This window comes from Micropterus dolomieu, linkage group LG04 (genome assembly GCF_021292245.1).
Source record: "Micropterus dolomieu isolate WLL.071019.BEF.003 ecotype Adirondacks linkage group LG04, ASM2129224v1, whole genome shotgun sequence".
Lineage (NCBI taxonomy): Eukaryota > Metazoa > Chordata > Actinopteri > Centrarchiformes > Centrarchidae > Micropterus > Micropterus dolomieu.
In genome coordinates, this window is record NC_060153.1 from 16382079 (window position 1) to 16407897 (window position 25819).

At 41.7% G+C, this 25819-nt stretch overlaps 1 protein-coding gene across 6 annotated transcripts in view; it reads left to right on the top strand.

The window, feature by feature from the left end:
- LOC123969770 overlaps positions 1-2993 on the top strand; it is a 5253-nt gene extending 2260 nt beyond the window's left edge. For 2 of the 6 annotated variants that reach the window (XM_046047428.1, XM_046047430.1), the window contains exons 3-5: positions 641-1178; positions 1568-1698; positions 2075-2993. In XM_046047428.1, coding sequence (XP_045903384.1) covers positions 641-1178; positions 1568-1698; positions 2075-2256 — 851 coding nt within the window. In that variant the 3' untranslated portion in view covers positions 2257-2993. Of the gene's footprint in view, positions 1-624; positions 1179-1567; positions 1699-2074 lie in introns of all 6 variants that reach the window. The other 4 variants (XM_046047429.1, XM_046047426.1, XR_006824785.1 and 1 more) reach the window with 3 other exon arrangements.
- Positions 2994-25819: the final 22826 nt, after the last annotated feature.

Sequence of the window (25819 nt, forward strand, 5' to 3'; positions counted from 1 at the left end):
TGACCCTAAGCACACCGCTAAAATAACGAAGGAGTGGCTTCACAACAACTCCGTGGCTGTTCTTGAATGGCCCAGCCAGAGCCCTGACTTAAACCCAATTGAGCATCTCTGGAGAGACCTGAAAATGGCTGTCCACCAACGTTTACCATCCAACCTGACAGAACTGGAGAGGATCTGCAAGGAGGAATGGCAGAGGATACCCAAATCCAGATGTGAAAAACTTGTTGCATCTTTCCCAAAACGACTCATGGCTGTATTAGATCAAAAGGGTGCTTCTACTAAATACTGAGCAAAGGGTCTGAATACTTATGACCATGTGATATTTCAGTTTTTCTTTTTTAATAAATTTGCAAAAATTTCTACATTTCTGTTTTTTTTCTGTCAAGATGGGGTGCTGAGTGTACATTACTGAGAAATAAAATGAACTTTTTTGATTTTTGGAAACTGGCTGCAATGAAACAAAGAGTGAAAAATTTAAAGGGGTCTGAATACTTTCCGTACCCACTGTGTGTGTGTGTGTGTGTATATATATATATATATGTGTGTGTGTGTACTGTTCCACTGTAAAAATCTTTTTATTATTATCGAGTTTTGTTTTCTTTAATTCTTTGCACTTACATCAAGCCCTCCAACCATACAGGTGACGCAATGCCTCAGAATGGTATGAACAATGAGGGTCGAAGAAGAGGAATGAGTCGCAGAACCTGTAAAGCCAATGGTCAGGTCAGCAGGCAGGTCCCAGGCACAGGTTTGGTTAATGGAGCCGTTGTTCACAATGGCTGCCCAGCCGCTGACACTAGAACGAGTGAGAACACACCAGCTGGCACACTGAATGGTACCAAATCACAATGCATGGTTAATGGTTATATTAACCATGGGTACAAGGGCAAGAGTTGGAAAAGAGCACCCCAGAGGACATTCAGGAAACAAGGAAGCACGATTTCAGTTGTCGGCGATGCCTCAGCAGATGGCCGGGTCTGCAGTGCTGGCTTTCCAGGTGGGATCTCAGTGAATTGTGCCACCAGTCTAGACACTGTTGATTTGCCCCGTAATTCTGACCAAATGGCACCAGAGCCCAGCCCGTCAGCAACAGCAAAGAAACAGAGAAGAAGAAAGATATTCAGACGTAAGAAGAGGTGCGCCACCAACCTTACAGCTGCTTTGAATAAAATCATGAGGTCCAAAATTAATTCATGCACACTCACTCACACCTTTCAATTTTCCCTATATGACTTTAGTGTGAGCTGTTGTATACAATTGTATTGGTTAAAATGGAAATATATCTGTTCCATTGGAAAGGCTACAGAAAAATGCGTTAGCGTGATGTAGAATAAAAGATACTTCCTCAATGTTTTTAGCAAATAAATGTTTTCCTAAAAATGTAGAACTGTCCCGGTAATAGCTCCCACTGCTCCCTGACGAAATAGTTAATGAACATGGATTGACAAGAAACAACTACAGTGTCGGATAAAGATTTTCCTGATTTTCCTTGGTATCTAGGCAAAGAAGAAATTTGCCTGACTGATAGGTCTCAAACTTACTTAAGCATTCTACAATCTTTTTATAGAGGCACTGAGGCCGCCTGTCTGGAGAACTCGACACCCCCACTGGTCCCACCGAAAGAGGAGGAAGACTGGGAGAATGAGATCAAAGAGGTCACACTGACTGACTGGGAAAAAATGGCTTTTTTACCGTATGGTAAAGACAAAAACATTTATTCCTCCACAGCTCTGGATTGATACTAGCCTACACAAAATGCCTGAAATACATAATGCTCGTCAGTATATATACATTTTCAGTCTTAAGGCATTGTTTTTCGACTGCTGGAAGCTGACGTTTATGTCTCAATCTGCTGGAACCAAGTTGAACTTACCGCCTTGTATCTGGACAAAATGAGTTAGATTTGAGCTTAAAAATGCTATGAGCAAGTATGCTAATGGTCAATTTCATCTTGAAGGTTAGGCTTCAAGGTTTGTCTCACTACAAGCTATTGCTGCTCAGGCTGGGGTTCAAAGCTGTTTTTCAGAGTTGGGTCATGTGCAAATGTTTTAATTGTGTTCTTTGCCTCCTCCAGGTCCAGAAGATGTGCTCCATTTTGCTCTGCGGGATTTGACGCTTAAAGAAAGGGACACAGTTGCAGTTGACCTGCCGGTGACAGCCAATTACAGCCCAGCTCGACACCACCCACGCCCTATGCAATGGTTCAGCTACAGCATTCCCACTGAGCAAGACCAGTTCGCAGATGCTGATGAGTAAGCCAGACGTATGCTGTTGTGTTAGAGGATTTCTAGAAATCAATGTTCACGTACCACAGTTGACTAAGGAGTTCTGCTGTGAGCGTAGTTAGCCCTTATTGGCACTGTGCACATTTGTTTTCCCTCATCTGAAACATTAGAGGAATACATTAAATGTAAAACTCTAGTTTAGTGTTTAAGCAAAGCTTCAAAATCAAATAGGTTAACCATAGGTCAAAAATTGTAGGGTGTTGGTTGTTTTTTTTGTTTTTTTTAAATCATAGGTTTTATTTTATCATTTATATTTTATCTTTGTTTTAACATATTAATTTCTTAGCTTCTGTGGTCTTAAGAAATGATTTTAGGTAACTACCATTCAATATGTGCCCGTTCAGTGACTTGTTACTGAAAGTGGTCATGCATTTGCTGTTCCTCCATTTCATAGCTTTATAATTTTGCAAGTCTTCCAACAACTGAACTGAATAGTTTTTATCTAAAGGTTTTGTTGTGTTTTAAGATGCCAGAAATGGGAACACTGTAGTCATAAGTTGCTCTTTCTGAGCTATACGATCAATTTTATGGTTTATAAATTGCACATGTTCACAACAAGTACGTTAAGCAACTATTTTAGTTTGGGGCAGTGAGCTTAACCAAGAAATCATGGTTTGATTATGTAATGAAAACTCATTGTCTCATTGTTATCTGCCTATTTAGATTTTCATTTTCACAACAACAATAAATCAAAATTTCTTCTACAAACCATGCATGTTTATCTCCACTGTTCACTGCTACAGTCATAAATGAGGTTTACATGTGTAGCAGGGCAGTCCAGGATGAGGAGATCCACCTCTGTGTAGATCTCTCACTCCCATTTTACCACACAAACCAACAGATTTACTCATGTTGCCTTGTTTAAACCCTACCATTTCCATTTCAGAGATTTCAGAAGCGATGACAGATTTTGGCCACTAGATGGGAGAGTTGATTTTGTGGTCCCAAACACCTTTGGGAGTTCAGTGGGTTCATTCCCAAGGACTTGGGAGACACAAGCACTTACTTGCATACTCTTCCAACCCCTTTTCTCCCTGGAGTTTAATTCAGAACGCAACTGAAGGTGGAGTTACAGGCAACTGTTACTAAGCTGATTAATGTCATCTAGTAACACTAAATCATTCATGTCCACAGGCACCATGTCAATAATAGATTGAGGTCATAATCTGGTGAAATCCACAGTCATGCACACTAATGAGACTTTGTAGTTGTATTTTAAGTAGAGCTCTGGGTTTGTTGTGGGGTTTTCTTTTTCAAGCAAAAGTATGCAACATCAGACCCGTCACTGTCAAAGAGATGAAGGAGCTTTTGATGTTCCCCAGCCTTCGGTGTGAATTTCATTGTTGATGCTAAGGGCTGGAGGGGAAGATGATGATGATGATGATGTTGTAGTCTTCTGTACACTTTCACAAGATGAGGGGATTGAACGGTCACTGAGCACCTTGTGTGAACGTCCTAGTGAACTGTTCATAGGAGTTTCTGACACTTGAGAATGGCATGCCCCTGTGTTTCTTACGTGGGTTTTCTTGAGGTGCTTCAGTTGTCCAGAGCAGAATTCACATATTTGTTTGATCTTAGACAGTTTAATAAATATTTGTGAGCACAAATAACTCTCCCAGACCCAGAAACCAGAAAACCCAGAATGAAATGTCATGTCATCAAGAGATTATGAAGCTGCTTCTTTAAGTGTTGCACCATTTTTCAATCCATGTTTTGTTTAGCAGTGAATGCTTCTCACTAATAATAATATGTGCCCGTTTCCTCATTTTAAGTTCCCCTCCATCAGTCTGTTCACAACACCCATCTGTTATTCATTGTCATCGGAGCGGCTCACATTCTATGCTATTTCAGTTTGTAGCTCTTGACTAGCATCATTTAAAAAGAAATTTCCCCTTGAATGCTGCATTAGCTGTACTAGTCTTGCATTATAATATTGTGGGGTTGGTATCAAGAGTTACATTGTTAAGAAATAGCGTGCCTCATACATGTTGTAATCCTGGTGAGTGATTAATGTCCCTATATGTCTCAATGGACCCTTTCTCCACATCCAGTGTCTGAACTGTGACCGGCCCTGCTTGCCCTCCTACGTCCACATTGATGTTATGGTATGAGTCAAATTCAGCGCGTTGCTTGTAGGTCATGTTTTAATTGAAGTTAAGTACATTAGATGGAAATTTGCACATTTGTATTGGTAGTATGCTGACCCACCCAGGTCATTTATGATTATATTGATAACCAGATACTGATACATATATAATACACATTACATTTCCCAGCACTCTTTCGGAAGCTCTGGGCCCTCAGCGCTGCATTTCTCGGATGTGAATCACCACCAGTTATTTCATCTGGTTCCAGTGTGACCAGTCATCCAGCATTCAGCATCTTGATTGATCTGGCAGCATAATGGTTTGTTAGCCTGGCACAGGAAGAGACAGGAAGGGGGATTGTGGTCGGTTTAACCTCCTGCAGCTGACAAAAGCAAATACACTGCAGTAGTAGATAGACATTATTCAAACTTTGCGGTCCTAATTTACAACTCCTTCCTGTTAACTATGTACTTACGTGAGTTATAGGTACAAGTGGTCAGTTCAAGTTAAATGACAAGTTTTGTTGATATTCTACTGTATATTGTTCTCAGTATACAGATGCCATGTAAACACCAAACCAGCAATGAATTGATCCTACCAATAAGTGTTTTAATAACAATGAGATGTACTTTTCTACTATGACATATTCCTTCATTATGATGAACTGTAGTTTATTTTGAGTTAATCCCACCTGCACCATTCTGCTGCTATACTTACCAGAGCACCAAATGTATATTCATCCAATTAACCAATAACCCCTGTTTAAGTAACATTTGCTAAAAACCACACTGCCTAGCTGTTTTAGAAAGTCACTGAACCTTTTAAAAAAATGTATCTACTGTTATATATTTGGAACTTTTTTTTTTTTTTTTTATATTTTACTATTTTAGCAGGAACCAATGGGCAGAGTGCCACAGACAGGGTCAGGGAGAGTACTGGGAGATGCACTAACACATTGTTGTGTTTGGTCTGATGTGTTGGCAATTAAAACAAGGTATCAGAAGAGTTTGGGTATCTTAAAATATTAAAATTCATATGATGTTGGCCAATTATGAAATTCGCATAGTGATGATTTCAAACACTTTGTGAACGTGAAATATGCTGTAATTCATCAGTCTCAGGTTTAACATGCATGGGAGCTCCTATTCTATTCAAGGCAGATGGGCACAAATACGCTGTGCCCTCCAGGAAATTCATACTTATTTGGAAGAAAAGAAATCTGATATATAAGAAACTGCACAATATTAAGTCTGAAGGCCAACCTTAGCCAAAGTAATTCAACTTAAACCAAAGAACAGAATTAATTTGTATATCATATCAACATGCATTAGTCCACCTAATCCAAAATCGATACAGGGTGCAATTATGTCACCATTGAGGGCATGACCACCAAAGAAATTTCTCTGTCCTTCAGATTCTTCCATACAAATGGCAAGAAATACGTGCTGTATCAATAGGATCCTGTCCCCATTCGATCTCCTTTAAATGACCTCCTGCAGTGCGTGGTAAATTGTACACCCAGTTCAGACAGGCACTTGGTTCTCTTTTTCTCCTCTGTGACTCACCTCCAGTCATGGCTTTTTCATCTCTCTACTCAGTGTGTCCGGTCATTTTCTGTGCCTTCTTTTAGTTGATGTTTTAACGGTATGTTGGCAAGTACAGGAAGATGCCTGTGGTTAGCAAACCACAGCCGGAGCTCACCAGTACAACAACATAAATAAATTGGCTGTTTTGGGGAGTAGGCATTCCGGTAACTTTGAACAATTATCTGCAGTCCAGTAGTGAAAATTGGTAAAAGATGGAAACTACAAGGCCCTTTTGGAAAATTTGCCTCAGTCAGGCTAGATCCTTGCCAGTGTTATTTAATTTGGGATTTTTCTTACAGAAATTTGGCAGTGTTAAATTTAATGACTCCTTGGCACTTTAAATTCTCTAAACTTTCTTGAAATAGTGGAGAGTTATTTAATGGCTTGTTTTAGGCTACGAGGATGTGAGCACATTGATTTTTCTGAGGTTCCATAAAGCCAATTGTATCACTCCCAAAGAAGAAAGTTCATGGTTTCCTGTCATTGTGACTTGGCCCAGTAGGAAGACAGCCAGGGTGTAGATATCTGGGTGACAGACCACCAACAAAAAAATGCAGATAGCCTGTGGAAATAGCTGGCAGCAGTGACTATAAAGGCCCAATGACCAAGCACACTCTTTCTAAACTGTTTGATGAAACAAGAAAATGTGCTGCAATGCTCCTGAAAGTTCTTCAAACTGGGTTAGCAAACTAGTTACACACTAAATCATCTGTGGGCCTGAACCGTTAGCTACTTTATTGGTGTTTATATTTTAGAACTCGGGGTGCTGTCATTAAGTTTTAGCATATTTAGTGTTTTTGGATGGCTTGTTCTGAAAGAAATCGTTGCCACATCTGGTGAACAGAGGAAGGGCAACATATTTTGCTGAGTCAGAGTGATTGGAATCAGAGGGCGTTCGCCTGGAGTGAAATCTTCACCATATGGTGAAACTGGAGCAATGCTACAATGCAGTGCTACAAGCCTGCGTCTGGTAAATTCACTTCCTGAGTGTCACTGTAATGCTATTCTAGGACATTCTTGTTGTAACATGATGGCTATAAGTTTTATTAGGGTAGCGTTCAGGAAATACATCTGAGAGATTCCTCCTGACTTCAGTTATGGCAACTCACTCAGAACTGTCTCTGTGAAGTGAGATAGAAAAATTGTGCCTTCCTTGAGCGTTCAACACGACATCAAAACAGAAATTAAAAGAAAGAAAAGGAAAATATGACATTGCCAGGGTCATTTTCCAGGGTTATGGGTACATTTCATGCTTAAAAATATATAAGAATTTGTGTGGATAGTTAGTCTCCTTTTACAGTTTGTAAAGTCTCAGACCAGTTTTGCTCTCATTTAGACTTGTTCATGGCCTCCTTTACTCTTCATAGGACTAATCATTTAATTTTAAATTGGCTGCAGTTCCACTTTGAAGGCTTTGTTTTGGAAGCTACTGGGACTGTGTTCTAGTCCATTTAGTCTTAAAGCTATGTTTTTTAAAACTGTCAGTTTTTTGAGATTGGAAGATACTTTATTTTCTCACCTTATACTAAGTCTATCAAGTAGGGCTGCAAACTGGTGTTTTAATTGTTATTTAATCAGACAGGGATTTTCTTGTGTAATTTATTCATTGTGTGGCATATAATATATCAAATAGTGAAAACTGTCCACCACAACTCCCTTATATGCAAGTTGGCGTAGTCACACAGATTGTTTGGTCAGACCAACAGTCCAGAGCCCAAAGGTATTAAATTTCACTATCAAAGAAAATAACTAAAGCAGCAAATATATCTAATTTAAGAATGAGCCATTTTTTTTTTTGTTGCCATTTTTACTTTTACTTGACAATTAAATTATCAAACGTGTTGCAGAATTGTTCTCTTGTTCTCTGATCGCCATTTCAGCTCTGCTATCAAGCAGTTGAAGAGCTGAAGCTGTTTTAAACTGATTTAAATTTCAAATTGCTAACATCTTGAATGATTTATGTTGACTTGAAGCCCAGGCTCATATTGAGCTTAATGTTTACTATTCTGTGCTCCATTCCACCAATATCCAAACCCCAAGCCCTACTTCAGGTTTTAGGAGGAGATGATGTCTTCTTTTGAGTCTTCGGCAGAACATGCAGTAATTAAAGGGTTATCCGTCTCCATGTGGGCGTCATTTAATACCTGCAGTACTATGCCAGGCCCAGACAGAGGCAGTGTTTGTCAGCCGTGCAGCTACGGACCCTCTGGCCTGTTGGGATGCTGGGCTCGTAGCTCGGCTGGCTGCTACCCACCAGCCTGTGACGACCTGCTTGTCTGGCTGCTCTGCCTACCTGTCTACCTCTTACTTCTCTGCCTGTATCTGTCTTCCTACCTGTTTGGCAGTCTCTAACTGACAGCCTGTCTTCTTCTCAGACTACTTGGTCAGGTGTATCAGTGCTGCCTCTCTGGACATCTCCCATCCAGTTACGTGGTTTTTTGGGGGGGAGGGGAGGGGGGGGGGGCTTGCCTTTCTTGTGCCTGTCAGTCTCGCCGCAGTAGCTGGTGGGCTGGTCAGTCTTTCCTTCTCTCTGGTCATCTTTTGTCATCCTGTCTGCCCGGTTGCCTGTCTGGCTTCCCAGCCGAGGGATGTCTGGATAGGTGCTGGATAACAAGGACCACGCAGACCCACAGCTCACATACAAGAAAGGAGACAGGGAGTGAGGGGGGAGGAGGAGGAGGCTGTGACACATGAAAGGAGGAAAAAGAAGGAGCAGAGTAATAGGGAGGGAGCACATAGAGAAAGAGAGGGTGTGGAGAGAAAAGGGTGACAGGCAGCGAAGGAATGAACACATGCAGATAGACGTGCATTACAGAGGAACGGAGGGAGACGGCGAAGGGAGCAGATGGACAGGTGGGAAAGAAGAGCGGAGTGAGTGAAAGAAGTAGCGAGACGAGATGGGGAGACAGACAAGGCATACTGCTTATTAGGAGGCGTACACTCCGCTGCTATTTCTTTTTTGAATTAACACGCAGACGTACTGTTAGTCTGAGAAGCAGAACCGTGACTCTATAGGGACTTCATACGCACAAATACACACTCCCTCTCTCACACCTTCTCATACACATGCACACCCACACAGGCAATCACGTAGTGTCAGACCCCTGGGTCTGTGCGCACATTATGTGTCATTATGATGAGACCCGCGTCTGAATTACAGTTGAGACTGTCTAGTGTAAAGTGATATAGTCAGAGTTACACATTTACAACTCCTTTGTATAATTCATAACTTTACTGTAGTTAATCTCATCAGGCAACCTAGGTTTATAGTGTCTGTCTCTGTATGATGCGGTGGCCAAACGTTCTGCTCCAGTCCCATTTAAAATGTTCAGAACCTCTGTGGGCATGAAATACAGCTACGCATTGAAATTATTGAGTTATGAATCCTTTGTAGGGCTGAAGCAATTAGTCAATTAATATATTAGTCAAGCGAGAGAAAATTACCGACTATATTGATGATCGAGTACGCTGCTGTCGTTGCTCAGATTTGAGGATTCTCTGCTTTTCTCCATTTTATTTATCTTTGTAAATTCTATCTTTGTGTTTTTGATAGAAAATTCCGTTTGAACACATAACCATTAGGCTCAAGAAAATTGTGATGGCCATTTTTCATTATTTTCTGACATTTTCTAGGCTAAACAAGTAATTATTATTACCCCAAATAAACAAGGATCAGATTAATCGATCATGAAAATAACCAGTAGTTGAGCTCTAATCCTGTGCAGTGTGAGATGCAACGAAACTGACTCTTCCGTATACGGTACAGTGGACTCAGGACAGGCTCATGTAAAAAAAACAGGTGGTGGTCTTCATTAAAAATGTCCAACTCGCATATTAAGCTGAACTCCCTCTGCATTTTATTCAGTGAGGAGTGATTGCTCATAGCATTAGCCAACATGCCATTTGGTGTGTGTGTGTGTGTGTGTGTTTGAGAGAGAGCTGAAAAGGAAGATTTTTATATCGGCCTCTCTGTGTGTCTTTGATCAGCAGGGCAGAACCCAGAACTCTCATTCTACACATTGCTCTGTGGAGCGATAAGGGGAGTTGTAGCTCGCTAGCTTCCAACCTCCCACGCCCATTTCTACAATAAACAAACACACACACTCTACACACCATACATGACCCAGGAATCTGCCCTTTTTAAAGATGAATTACATTCTCTTTCCTGTCTCTGTCTGCCTCTCCCTTTTTTTCTCACACACACACACACAATCTACAAACTGAACTAATACAAGTCCAAGTTTCTTCAACTTCTCCTGCCATCCATTCAGAAAAATTTAACCTTTTTTCCGCCCTCCCTCCTCCCTCGCCTCTGTCTCAGCCCATGTGTTGTCTTTCCATGCCTTTTGTAGCTGTGGTCAGTGGAGCCATCTTTGCAGCTGTATCCACAGTTACAACTAACTTTCCGTGGGGGAAGGCCTGTCAGACAGCACATAACAAAGGAATGTGACCTGACTGTCACAGCTGATAGAGATATCTGCGGCCTTGTGTGTTAATTTGCACCCCAGCAGTAGCCGGCGGTTGAGTTCAGCTGTTTCCTCCTTTATTACAGTATCGGGTAATTGTCTTGTAATACAAGTCTGACTTCAGAATATTGTGTTGTGGTTGACACAGTGAGCCTTCCCTACCCTTTACATGCATTGGAAAACACTTCACTCATCGTCCAAAGTCAAGTCATGGAGTGACAGTGTGTTGATGAGAAGCTCCTTTCATTTAACAATGACATGCAGAATCCTGCATTGCAGTATGTTTTTTTTTGGCTGTCTGCTGTGTTGGCACGCTGCCTGGATTTGGTGGTGACACTTTCTCCTAAAGTAATTCAGTCATGTCATTCACCTGTGTTCAAATCAGTGGCTGTCACACACCACATGTTAGTTTAGTTAAATGTTACTTGCTCTTCAGGAGTCTCTTCTTTCAAGATTGACAGATACAAAAGTGTACAAATGTGATGATTTTGATTAGGGCTGAAACAATTATTGGATTAATCAGAAAATGAATCTGCAACTATTTTGATAACCGGTCAATCATCTTTTAAGCAAAAATGCCAAACGTTGTCTAATTTCTGCTTCTTAAATGTGAACGTTTGCTGATTTCTTTAGTCTTTCATGATAATTAGCTGAATACTTGTGGCCTTTGGTCTGTTTGTACAAAACAAGCAATTTGAGTGTATCGACTTGGGTTTTGGAAAATTGCAAGTCACTATTTTGTAGTTAGAGCTTTAAAAACAGATCGATCAGTTGATCAACAGAAATTGAAATGGCAGTAATCAAAAGCGTGAAACACTCATCGGATCTAGATTCTCACTTGGAGTTTCCGCTCGTCTCTGTTTAATATCATCGTAAACTGAATATATTTGGATTTTTGAGATTCAATTTCAAGAAGTTGGGAAATTGTGACTAAAAAAAAGTGATTAATCAAGAAATTACCTACAAATTATTCAATAGTGAAAGTAACTGGTAGTTTTAGCCCAGTTTCTGATGTTGTATTATTAATTTGTTTAAATAATTGTTACTTGCAGGACTAATTTTTATATTTTGTTTCCGTAAAGTAATTTCCTGACGGATTGCAGCAGATTATTGTTGAGCTGTTGCATTGGTTCTGGTTGGTTATCAGTGAAAGTGTGTTCCTGAATGAAGCCTAATATACATGTTAATTTATTCACAACACTGTTAAGGAATGCCTCTCGCTCGTTCACTCTGTTTCACTCTGGCAAGCATCCAGTTTACCAAAAACCATCCCTTCATAATGAATAAATCACTTTCCAGCCGTACACCAGCATTGCCTATAAAGAGGGAAACGATCCCCCACATACTAATTAACCTGGACATGTTTTGTCTTGATCCCTGTCAAAGACTTCTCCTAACACAACGCCTTGACGTAAAACAGAGCTGCCTGCCGTTGGATATTTGCACAGCAGGGGCAGAGAAGTGGACATCTGGTGGAACGGCACCTCTATGCTCGTCGCGGTGTAACCTGGCACCGGCTGCAGAGACATGGCAGCGGGATGGCAGCATAGCAGGCAGACAAATGGAGGGAGCGGGCACTGTATCCAGGACGAGCAAGGTCGGCGGCAGGTTGATTGAGTGCTTGTAGGAGTGGGTGACCTCCTTCGCTTCCCCTCAGTGGCAGAAGAGAGGAAAACGAGGGAAGGATGAAGCAGGAGAGGGGAGAGTTAAGAGCTTGTGTCGCTGCTGTCTGTCCCACTTTCTCTCTCCCTTCGCTCTTTCTTTCTTTCTCCGTCTGTCCCTGCGGTCACACAGACACGTTCCCATACACTCACATATTTAGACAGTACAGTATACTTCCACACATGTCCATGTTGAGTGTATTCTGGTGTGCCTAAACACCATGTATATAAACACCTTGGACCTTGACCGTGTCCATTATATAGCATCGAAGCAACAGCCTTTAATTTAGAGCCTACGTTAAGTCTATCTGACTTTCTCTTTGTCTCAGCCAACTCCTTTTTTACAGGTCATATTATTGTACATTAGCACAGCCTTGGTTGCTGCGCCGCATTGATCACACTTAATCACTGTGACAGACGAGCAGGTTGGTGAGTCAGCAGGCATGCGTGTCCCTGTGTGTTAAGGGGGTCTGCCGCTGAAATGTAACAGGCAGACTTAAAACCTGGCCATCATCACTTGCAAATGTGAAAAGCACAGCAGGGCTGATCTGTGGAGGGCAGAGAAGGAAGGAGGAGAAGGGTGAGGATTTAAGTATGCTTTTGCCGAGAGAAAATTGATTCCACTCCCGTGTGTCTGTACAGTTAGCTACAGCAGCCTCTTAGCTTAGCCTGGCACAAAGACTGGAAACAGGTAGAAAAGACTAGCCTAACTCTGTCCGAGGATACAAAAGCAACGCTTGTCACTGACATGTGGAAAATGGCAAGTTGTGGTTTTACTGGGGGGTTCTGTGCCGGACTATTTCTTGGCCGAGTGCAGTGACTTCCTGGAGTCTTCGCTGGGTGCATGGCAACCCTCACTGTGACAAAATTTGTGATTAGTGAGCTTTAAAGGTGGCAGGTAGGCAGACGTTTTAAACTTTGGGCCAAGCCAGGCTTGGTCTTTGTCCAGTATTTATGCTAAGATAAGCTAATCAGCTGCTGGCTGTGGCTTCATATTGAGCATACAAACATGAGTGCTATCGATCTTATAATCTAGCTGTCAGCAGTAAATCGAACAAGTGTATCAAACTTTTCCTTTTCCTCCAGTGCAGCCATTGTTGAAGGTGCTTTTTTCTTTTTGCATTTTAGCCCCCCTCTCTGATTCATGCCTTGATCTCTTCTCCCTCTGTCCTTGTTCTTCAAGCCTTCGACTCGGTCGTCTTGTCTCTCACCTCACAAACCTCTCTCACTTTTTCTCCAGTCTCTCTACCTTTTGGGCCTTGGAACAAGCCTTTCAACTCCCACACTCACACACCTTGTTGGCCTCCATTGCTGCCCGAGTTCGTTTTACTTGTTTTCTGTCTTCACACACAACCTCGCAATGCCGATCAGTTGCAAATCGAGTGCAGGGCTCCATTATCTGCTGGATTCTCTCCTATCACACATCCACTAACACCCACCTCCAGGCTGGGTTTTTAGTGCTATGATAGGGATACATGCTTTGTCTGGAATCTAGCTTTCCGGATGTTTCTAACAGGTGCCCATAGACACTCTGTATCTGTATCTGCTGAGATATGTGGCTGGGATGATGTGTGGGTGTGTGTTTGTATGCGTGTTGGCAGCAACTCCTGCATCCTCCAGGGGGGTCACTGGGGGCACTCACTGTAAACAGATCTTTGTGGGCATCAGCAAATCCCCCTGGCGGGAGCACGTCGGTCATTTTCTCACTCACTCACTCACTCACTCACTCACTCACTCACTCACTCACTCACTCACTCACTCACTCACTCACTCACTCACTCACTCACTCACTCACTCACTCACTCTCACACACACACACACAGATACAGGCAGGCACATAAACACTCCCACCCATGCATTCACACATATTCCTTATCTGTTAACCAGTGGTTTCAGTTGCTCTCTCTGGACTCTTTTGTCACATAGTCTTTCTCTACCCCTTTCCCTCACAGTGGGGCCTCACACTTGCTTTACCATTTCCAGGAAGTGGGTAAAACCGGTCTTGAGTTTCCCTCCTCTCCATTCCAAGCTTTCAGGTGGAGAAAATAGACTCCGCTGTCACCCTTGTCCAAATCTGTCCCCACATTGGAGTGGAAAACAAACAGTGGAGCTGCCTGACCGGTCCGGGGGGACATGAGAAACCTGTGGTCTGTTTGACTACAGCCCAAGATGAGAAATGAAGGGTTGTACTTCACAGCAGCGCTGCTGCATTTCACCTATTTCCCTTTCTCCTGCCATACCATTCATTTGTCATTTCTTCTACCATCTACCTAATGCCAGAAAAATGGCAAAAAGTCTGCCGCCATGACTGAAGCCGCCTCTTCAACATCACAACCTGCTGTTACTTCATAACTAGTCACCTACGCTGTCAGCTGATACGGAGATGCCAAGCTCTCAGATAGTTTAGTTACTTTCAAGTGGTCAACTTGATATTATAATATAACAATTATACTGCTACAATCAATATATGTTGAAAAGTAGGGTATTCTAAATAAACCTGTGATTCCTAGGAGGAAAGCAATGTTCTGTCACTTCTCAGAAACCATTGTCAATCACAGGACAGCAATGTCTATTTCCTCTTCCAAGTAGTGCCTACTGCTGCTGGGTCCTGCCTATTTTCACAACCAGCGTTAGCACTGCGTAGTAAAGCTGGGATGCTCCCAGCATTTACAGGCAGCGCTTAAATTGTATAGTTTAGCAGCAGATAATGCAGTTTAATCAGCCACACGTCATAATATGACCGCAGTCCTTTTTAAAGGTGTCGTTTTGCTTACACAGAGCTTTGTGTTTGTTGACAATTGATAATTTTAGGTTGTCACATGCCATCTTCCCTCTGTCACTGCTACACAATTATAATCATTAGAGAAGCATCGACAATTATGTTACTTCTTTATTTCAGTCATGAATATTTCAGAAAAGATTGTATACCACTCGCTCATTGATTGTGTTTGTTTTTCAAAGATGGTATTGACAGTATTTTTTTTTGCCTGCCAGGCAAAGAAAACAACAGATTCTACGAAAGTCCTTGTAAACTTCCCATACAACAGCTTTCTTCCATTTTGGCAAGTCTCTTAGTGAGCAGTGTTTTTGGCAGGGGTGTGTGTGTGTGTGTGTGTGTGTGTGTGGGTGTGTGTGTGTGTGGGAGATAGTTGTTTGCTGAGTTTCAGGAAGGCTCACTTTGCCAGCAGGCCTGAAACAATAGAGCACGGTTTTCTCCGCCTGTTGCTGCTCGGCGTAGGCTTTCGCCTGCAAGAGCGAGAGGGAAACTCCGGACTTGCCACCTCCTGCTTCTCCTCCTCCCCCTTCGTCATCTTCTTCTCCACCTCCTCCTCCACCCTCTCTTCCCCCCTCACTGATGACTCAGAGAAATGTGCTTGGCTCGGCTCCCACTGCCAAAGCGCAAACCGAGGCCCGATGAAAACGAAGTGAAACTAACAGAAGAGTCCTTTATAGGAATTTGGCTTGGTAAAGGCTTTAAGCTATTTCAGATGTACCGGGGTTCAGTAAGTGCAATACAAGAGAAAGATTTGTTGAAGATAAACCAAATGGGTTCATGTTTCTAAACTTATTCATACATGTTTATGTGCTGTGCTGTCGTGCTGGAGCCGGTTGAAGGCAGCCAGTTGCTGCCAAGCACAGTTGCAAACATTGTGGCAGTATTTCAAGGCTATGAGTTCTTGGGGGGGGGTTGCTGATAAGAGTAAAGGAGATGATGATTTATGCTGTCTGTTTACGATATAATAGACTTAAATTTAAGGCCTTTGTGACACAGTGATGTCTGGGTTTTCAAGTGTCTGTTTTCCTTTTACCTTCTGTAGAAAGAATACATTTGGCTTTTGGAAAAACACTGATTCAGGTTTTCAGGTATTTTTTATATTTTATGAATAAAATGTTATCTCGAGTGTTGCTTTTCTTGGTACTTTTTTTCAATACTTTATTAATAGACTTTACTAAAGACTGGAATCAAGGTGATGGTATAAGAATTGCACAGAGACTAAATAAAATAAGACACTTTTTTTGGACCAGTCTATATTATTTATTTCATAAAAGAAAATTCAGATAGCTTAACAATAGAGATGGCTAATTAAACTGTTTGAGCAGAATCTTTATTTTTTGTTTTTTAGGCCTTTCTGTGTGGAGTTTGCATGTTCTCCCCATGTCCGTGTGGGTTCTCTCCGGGTGCTCCGGCTTCCTCCCACCCTCCAAAGACATGCATGCTAGGTTAATTGGTCACCCTAAATTGTCCTTAGGTGTGGATGTGAGTGTGAGTGGTTGCCTGTCTATGTGTGGCCCTGCGATGGACTGGCGACCTGTCCAGGGTGTACACCGCCTTTCGCCCAATGTCAGCTAGGATTGGCTCCAGCCCCCCGTGACCCTGTACGCGAGATAAGCGGTTGATGATGGATGGATGGAAAATAATTAATTCTCCTGTAAAACCATATATCAATTAGTATTCCTTTTGAAATGGAAATGTTGCAGTCTAATATAAAAATGAAAATTATATCCCTCATAAAAAAGAGCACAGTCAATCAAAACTGGGTTCAACAGGTCAGTTAGGTACTGTAGGTCTAAGTAGACAAATGTATTAATTTATTTCACTGTTAAATAAGCTTAACACTGTATTATTAATTTTAATGAGGTACAAGTTGCAATTGTAACTGTCAGTTATTTTGTTAATACTAGTAATAGCCAATACATACATTTCCCCTCATGTTATCCCTCATTAAACACACATTTTATACTTATTTATATAATTAATTAGATGAATTGTCTCTGCTCTGTAATACAGACACAGACCAGCATAACATGTTCTCATCATTACCATCCATATAACATTTTAAAAACATGCAAACCAATGCTGGGAAAATGACTTGCGTCGTCAGTGCTGTTTTGTCTCCAGGAAAAGGATGTCACCTGCTAAACAGCATGTGGGCTGGTGCAAGTCACCTCGCTTTGTTGATGGGTTTTATGAGAAGAAATGGATGAACAGGCACACATTTATTAAATATTTTTTATTCACTAACAATATTAGAAATGAAAATTATCCATGGCAGTCAATGAGAATTTATAGTTTTGTGTAAGTTGAATGAACATGTTAAGGGGTAAGTTAATGCATTTTAAAGAGTTACAGTAAACAACATTTAGGTATTATATATTGTCCTTAGTTATATATATATAATACAGAATATATCTAAAGAAATGTTAATTTAATGTCAATAAATATTTAAACAAATTACATGGACTTTCTGTATGCCGTAGGATTTTATGTGATTTTGCAGAGTGACTCACAAATAATTTTCTAGATGACTTATTATTCTTGTTGTTTCTTGTCTGACCACTTGGCTCTTTCATTCAGGTTGCATGTGTCATCATTAGTATGTGAATGTTGATCCGACAAATAAGTTTCTCTTCTTGTTTGTCTTCAGTTGTGTGCCTCGGCCATCAGTCTCTTCCATCCTCTTCTTTTGGTTTCTTTGGCTTTTCTTACTCTCCTTCTTACGTTTATCTCTCCCAACTGTTGGTCTTTATCACATGATCTTTGTCTTTAATAAGGTCTTTATGTTATCTTTTCTCAATCTGTAACTTCTGCTTTGTTGTTCCTTCCTCTAGTCTTTCTTTCTGTCATTCGTCCTTCCTTCCTTCCTTCCTTCCTTCACCCACCCCTTTATGCCACAGACCTCCCACAACACAACCAAAAGTGATAGTTTCTGTCGGAAAAATCAACTCAAGAAAAGAATAAAATGGGATTAGAAAGCACTTCGAACAGATGGTTAAATGTGTTGATAATAGCGCAGCAGATTTTCTTGGCAGTGCTTTATAGTGTATTAGGTTGAACTGTTGGCTTTACTATATTTGGCTGACTACAATAGCTGCTCTAAAGCTAGCGTTGTTGAGGGGGTCCCCCAGGGCTTGTATGTTGGCCCAGCACTTTTTTTCTTCTCTGGAAAAGCATCTGCTTTGTTCTCGGCTCTGAAGTATCATCCTTTAGATCACATATCTAACTGCTATACTGATCTTAATGGCTTGAGCCTACGGCCCCCTGATACACACAGGCAGACACCCACAGAGACACTATCACAGAAGCTCAGTTGGTCACTCTCTTACAAAGGGCACACACACACACACACACACACATACAAACACACACACAGTCATGCGCAGAGCTAATCGAATGGCGTTTGTAACACTGGTGATAAATCTCTTTATGGAAATGGCCCACTGCAGAGCATATCCTCCAGCTACTCTTTAAATGTGTGTACGGGAGAAAGAGAATACACTTGCCTCTTTGCCTATTTATTTAGTGGTAGTGTATGTATACTTCAAGTCTGTGTGTCTGTAGGTGTGTGTGTGTGTGACATTACTGTCTAGTGCTCTTATGCATGTTCCACAGGAAATTAGTTTTGTGCAAACTGATGTTTATAATGAACCTGATTTGGCCTCTTTGTTGTCTGTGTGCTTCAACAGACTCCCTTTATACTGAATGCAAATGCTTCACATGCATGTGAGTTTGTGTGTGTGAGTATACATGTTTGTGTGTCAAACAACGCAGCAGGCTCAGAGGGATTTTATATGGTCAACCCTGTTGCTGGTAGAAGTCCCTGTGTGAGCTAGAAAAGCAGAGCAAGACAGCTACAGAGTGTCAGCGTGTGTGGATGCATGCATGCATGCCTCAGACAGAAGCAGAGCGACAGTTTGTTTGAAGCATGCCACTGAGACTAGCATCAAACACCAGCTCTGTGCCCTTCAGCCTGTAACCACACACACACGCACGCACGCATGTACGCACACACACGGTTGCACATACCAATACTTCATCAAAAACACACACTTCTATTCTGATCTTCTCACATTAGTGGTTTTTTTTTAAAGGCCCAGAGACAAACAGATAAAAATACCAAACCCTTCCAGCTTAAGGTATTTTACTATCTCCTCTTCTTCCATTCCTGGCAGTTATCTGTCTTGTCCATCTGTCAGACAAACAAGATATACGCCCACAAACACAGGTTGTCTTGTCAGTCAGACTGTACATTGGTTTGTTAAGACTTGCATGTTGGTTCCATCTGGACTCCTCTGAGCTCAGCATATGTCAGGTGTGGGAAAAGATGCAAGTGGAGGGAAAGCACTGAGTGGAATAAATCCAAAGAACTATAATTAATTGTTTTAATTGTACACATTTTTCTTATTTTAATAATTTCTTGACTAAAACTCTCCGTAATCAAAGAAAAACAAGTGAAAACAGATTTATGCATATTTAGATGATTGCTAATGTTGGTTAAGGTGTGTCTTTAGTGAAGCTGAAACTTGTAGGCCTTGGTGCACATGACCTAGATTACTTGATGCCACACATCTCCAATAGGAAGTTGAAAGTAAGAAAAACCGTCTTTGGTTTAAAATGTGTCGGGGAAATTCCTCTGTGACTCACCCTAAGTTGTTGCCTGCTTGTTCTGAATTTGGGCTGGTGTAAGGTTTGGTGTTTGGGGATGGGTGGATGGGAGGGATGGAGTGTGGGCATGGGGAGACAGGTTTTCACCCCCGCCCTTTCATAGTGAGATACAGTCTGGGTGATGACACTGAGTCATCCTTGCTTTTTAAGCTCTCCTCCTTTTTTATTAGTATTCTCCATCATGGCTCCTGTTCTCACCACACCCTATCCTGCCAGTGTTACACACACACTGCGCAGTGTGTTGTAGGTGTACGCAGTCCCCTGCAGGCTTTTTTTTTTTCTAAATCTGGGTCAGGACCCAATTGAGAGTTAAGGGATGATTAAAATGTGCCTCAAATATTCTGAGAAACATGGCGTGTAAAACTATTGCCTTTGCTTTTTAACAGAGACCTAAAGCCTTCCTGTATCCCTGCTATGTGAGGATGAAATACACTGTTGCTTGAAGATATGTGATTTTTCATGCCAAGGCAGAGTTGCATCACTTGTACAGTACTCTAAATGATGCAACTCATGCTGCGAATAAGCAAACACACTAGTCTGAAAAATCTGTCTGGATTAACAAGGAAAAATATGCTGAAAATATGTACAGTCAACCACACAATCTCTGAACAGTTTGCTAATTGCTAGCTTTACAGTGTCTTAGATCTTCTGCAACATGCTCTCAACAACTTTTACATAGATTGCCATGAAATTTTGTACAAACACTCATAGTTCTCAGACAATGAATTCTGAATATTTTGGTGATTACTGGACTTTACTCCTTGTTCCACCATGACATCACATTTGTGGTTTTGAGTGAAATGTCTCTAACTATTGGCTGGATTGCTATGATGGTACGGATGAACTGTAATAATGTTTGTAATCCCCCATCAAAATTTAAATTTCTCCAATACTTTGGTTTGTGACCTTCCCATCCGACTCAGCAGTACTTTGTGTTTGGGTCCATTAAGATGGTGAACACAGTAAATGTCACCAGCTAACAAACATCAGCCTGTTAACTTTGGCAACATCCTCACAATGACAATGCTATCATTTATCTCAAAGTGCCACTGTACCTAAGCACAGGCTCACAGAGCCACTAGCATTGCTGTATACTCTTGACGCAAAAACACGTAGTAACATCTGGACTGTATTGCATGGGATCTCCTCCCAGACCTGGACTAAAGCATCCGCCAACTCCTGGACAGTCTGTGGTGCAATGTGGCGTTGGTGGATGGAGCGAGACATGATATCCCAGATGTGCTCAATTGGATTCAGGTCTGGGGAACGGGCGGGCCAGTCCATAGCATCAATGCCTTCCTCTTGCAGGAACTGCTGACACACTCCAGCCACATGAGGTCTAGCATTGTCTTGCATTAGGAGGAACCCAGGGCCAACCGCACCAGCATAACGTTCTCCACGGCGTCTCCAGACTCTGTCACGTCTGTCACATGTGCTCAGTGCGAACCTGCTTTCATCTGTGAAGAGCACAGGGCGCCAGTGGCGGATTTGCCAATCTTGGTGTTCTCTGGCAAATGCCAAACGTCCTGCACGGTGTTGGGCTGTAAGCACAACCCCCACCTGTGGACGTCGGGACCTCATACCACCCTCATGGAGTCTGTTTCTGACCGTTTGAGCAGACACATGCACATTTGTGGCCTGCTGGAGGTCATTCTGCAGGGCTCTGGCAGTGCTCCTCCTGCTCCTCCTTGCACAAAGGCAGAGGTAGCGGTCCTGCTGCTGGGTTGTTGCCCTCCTATGGCCTCCTCCACGTCTCCTGATGTACTGGCCTGTCTCCTCGTAGCGCCTCCATGCTCTGGACACTACGCTGACAGACACAGCAAACCTTCTTGCCACAGCTCGCATTGATGTGCCATCCTGGATGAGCTGTACTACCTGAGCCACTGTGGGTTGTAGACTCGGTCTCATGCTACCACTAGAGTGAAAGCACCGCCAGTATTCAAAAGTGACCAAAACATCAGTCAGGAAGCATAGGAACTGAGAAGTGGTCTGTGGTCACCACCTGCAGAACCACTCCTTTATTGGTCTTGCTAATTGCCTATAATTTCCCCCTGTTGTCTATTCCATTTGCACAACAGCATGTGAAATTGACTGTCAATCAGTGTTGCTTCCTAAGTGGACAGTTTGATTTCACAGGAGTGTGATTGACTTGGAGTTACATTGTGTTGTTTAAGTGTTCCCTTTTTTTTTTTTTGAGCAGTGTATATACAATTGTACAGAAAAAGGAAGTCAAAAACTGTATTTTCTTTGAGCAGTGTACATTTCAATTCCAACTACAGCGTTAAGCCAACATTTTCCTGAGTAAGATCACCTGGGATTGAATATTTCATTTCTAAGAAAGACTTCCAATCAATAGAAGTTAGTAGCCCCAGGCAGGAAACATCATGAGGTAAAATGTACTGGCATGCTATTCATGTCCATAACTTTATAACCTACATCATGCTTATAAGGCTACACTGGGACATAGCCAATGTAAAAATATGTTTGGCTTTGCTGTCACAGTTCATTGAGCTGAGTGAAATATCTGAAATAACTATATCACTATACTGTATCACTAATGCATGTAATGGGAAATTGATCTGCAGCGTATTTAAACTTTTTTTGATAGGAATATGCAGATCTGCTTTAGGAAAGCTTGACTTTATTGAATTTCTCTTTTATATTAAACATGATTAGCATTTGGCCTGTATAAGAGTAGATGTAAATCTGCCAGTTTTTTTATTTTTTTGATTTGGAGTGTATATTTTTCTAGACAGCCGGTAGCACGACAACATGCAGAGACGGTTACCCTGCTTGTATGAATGTCGGCGGTAGAAGCTTTGTTTGAATAATTGTCTTAATATCTAACAGGGAGACAGTTTCCCTCAGGGATCATTCCTGCCCCTGAGCCCTCATCCTTGCCTTATCAAAGAATATGGGCTGAATAATCTACTTGCTTTCTGACTGGGAACTTGACCCACCTTCCCGGGGAGAACAATCATGCCCAGAAGGAAGCTTTTCCAGGCAAATTAGCTCAACTGAACTCAAACAGAAGGTATTTCTTTGAGAGGCCCCTCACCTTGACTCCACGCCTCATTTAATTTTGTTCGGGGCTGTCACTTATGGGAACAGACTTTAAGTTTAAAACTGAGTAGCTAGCTATATATAAGTAACCATTATATTATTTCACCTACTCACATGTGCCAGGTTTCCTGCTTGGAAACGACGGCAGATCGTGAAGGTTTGGTCAGAAATCTTTAAACCATAAAGAAAGGTACAAGATACAGACAGTCATGAGATCAAAAGGCCATAAAACTGACGGTGAAATGTCTCTTCAGGAACCTATTATCACGGTCTATACATGGCACACACACTAGTCCGTGACTCAAACTCTGTGACCCGCAGAGAGATTCCTCCTATGTGGACTGCTGGTGTGAAAACTGGCGCAGTGCCTAAAAGAAACATCTTTTATACTGTTGTCATGATAAAAGAGTCCATGTTACATCGTGGAGATCCTGAAAATCCCTTTAAAGTGAGGACAGCACAGGCCTTCACAAGAAGTAGTGGAAGTATTTCTTTAAGTAGATAGTTCCTGTTTGTTATTTGGCAGTTTTAGTTGTCAATCAGACGTAACTCACAAAACCTTCCTAGCACTATCATGGCCTTCTGCCCGTAACACGTGAACTAGATCTTCAGTTATATTTTTAGTTTTTAAGATGACTGCACAACTTAACTCTGACTACCCCACCAGGTACATTAAGCAGTGGCAAGTACTGTTCTTGTAGTTTTGAGGTACTTGCATTTTACTTAAGCATTTCATGCATTTACTTCATTTCAGAGAATTATGTTGCATTTTTACTCTATTACATTATTATTTAAGATCATCACCTAAACAAATTAAAATGCTGCTTATAAGTAAATGCTTCAATATTAATATTATAATAATAATAATAATAATAATAATAATACTAAATAGTAATAACAATACAACTCTATGAATGGCCTGTTTTGCATAATAAATACTGACTGAATTCTGACTAAGTATATTTATAATATCTTATGTCAAATTTTAAAGCCAGGACTTTTACTTGTAATAGAGTATTTTTACATTGCTTCTTTTTTGTACTTCTTCCACGATTAAAATACAAACTTTGGTTTTTCTTTTGAGTTTGTACTTTTCCGTTGGCTAGACTCAAAGGTCAGTTTAGGATAATACACACACCATAAAAAACAAGACAGAAAATACAACACCATACATCAAACGTCATCTTCAGATTGCCTGATTTTGACTGAATATTACATATATTACATTATAACATTGTGAATACAAGCCAACAAAATGAATAAATCACCCTTGAGCACAGCAAGAGTTTGTGATAAGGTCAGTGAGTGACCGTGATGGTGTGTCATGTGGGACAAAAAAAAGGCAACTGAGGCCTTGTTTGAGGAAGGAAGTCATAGTACTTCAAAATAGATTTGGTTTGCTGTATGGTTTTTATCTTATAACCCTGCTGTCTTTTCTCTGCCTCTCTCTCTCACTCACACACACACACACAGGCAGCAGACTGTGTGATGTGGTTTGAAGACTTCGGGAGGTTTGGCTCCTGGTGGTTTCTGGGAGCAGTACCAGCATGGTGACTTGATCCACGCTTGGCAACTGGATTGTCTTGATCTGGTCTCACCGCAGCCATGGCGATCTGGTTTTGCCTGGAGACTGAGAGGGCGGGGAGGCAGGCAGGCTAGAGTTGATCAGGAGTTTGTGTGTGTGTGTGTGTGTGTGTGTGTGTGTTTTGAATGGGGCTTTTTGTTCCAACGTGACTCACCGTGTTCTAGCCATGGTTGTTGCCTGAAGGGAGAGATGGAGGGAGGGTGAAACAGCACAGAAGAAAAAGAGTTGATGTGGTTAAGTCATTAGGAAGACTGCATGTTCGGCTGCTATGTCAAGCTTCGGCCTACTTCTCTGATGAATCAATAAGCCTGCCCATGAGAGACACACACACAGAGTAAGATTAGCTCTATCTTCTGGTTCTCCTGGCTCCAGATCTGTTTAACTTTCAGCCAACTCCTCCACAGATTGTGCGCGCTAACATGGCTAAAAGTACCTTCCATACGACATCAGTCGAACCAGATGGTGCATGTGATTGCTCACTACGGCCTATAAATTTGTCAGCAAAAGTTTGAGTTGACGTTCATAATCCCTTTTGTCATGATTTTGATTACGCCGTGAAAACAGAAATGATTTCAACAAGAATGATTTCTTAGTTGTGTTTCTTAGAAACCACTGTTTGCCCATTTGTTTGTAAGTGTTGGTGCTTTAGCAGGGTACTGTAGGCAATTTTACCCCACGTTTTTTAAGTAATATCCATAATGTTAGAACTACTGCAAAGTTCTTGCACACCAGAAAGTGTAGGAACATAGCCTTCCTCAACAGTGAGGTGTGTGGCTGCATATGCCATTTGCTGCATGTCATCACCCCCCCCCCTTTCCTGTCTCTCTCTCTACTGTGACTATTAAATAAAGCAGAAATGCCAAATAAAGTCAACTTTTAAAAAAAATAAATAAAAACGATTTATCCGATACTTCCCATGAACCCTTGATCGCGTGTTAAACCATGTCAAGGATCGACAAAAGTGAGATTAGCTCAGAACAATAATAGCAGAACAGTGAGGAGCAGACGCTATAAAAGTCTTTATACAGCAAACTTCATGAATATTATGTGTAGGTGCGAAAGTAACCGCTCTGAGGCTCTTGTAATTTTTTGTATGCTCACAAAATAATTGTTTAACTTGGTTAAAATCCTGGATCCCATTTTGCTTTATAATATGGAAAGTAAACTCAGAATGTACTTTATTTTTTCCAGAAAGACAAAGAAATGCCCAGTGACAAATTGCATTGAGTTACAGAAGCTAGTGGAATATAGGCCGACCTGGACGTGACGGGGTGACTCCGGCTCTCTGTATCTACATGTTAAAATGTTATGAATCAAATGCCCACCACCTGTTGCTTGCAAACGTGCACACACACACGCACACATCACCAGTTTTTCTTAATCACCCCTTCTTTGTTCCCCAGCACTCATTGTCATCCAAGTGTGAAAGAAACCTCCACTTGAGGCCCACCCATGACCGCCTCTCTGGAGCTCTCCAAGAGGTGGTTACGCACTCGTTTCCCCCTCCACTCCTCCACTCCAGCACCGTTTGCCATGGATGTTTCAAAACCATCTGACCTGGCTGTGCTAACGGGGGGCTATTTTGGGAGAGGGATGGCAAAACCGTCTGCTACTCGCGACGGCCATCGGAAAAAAGAGGGAT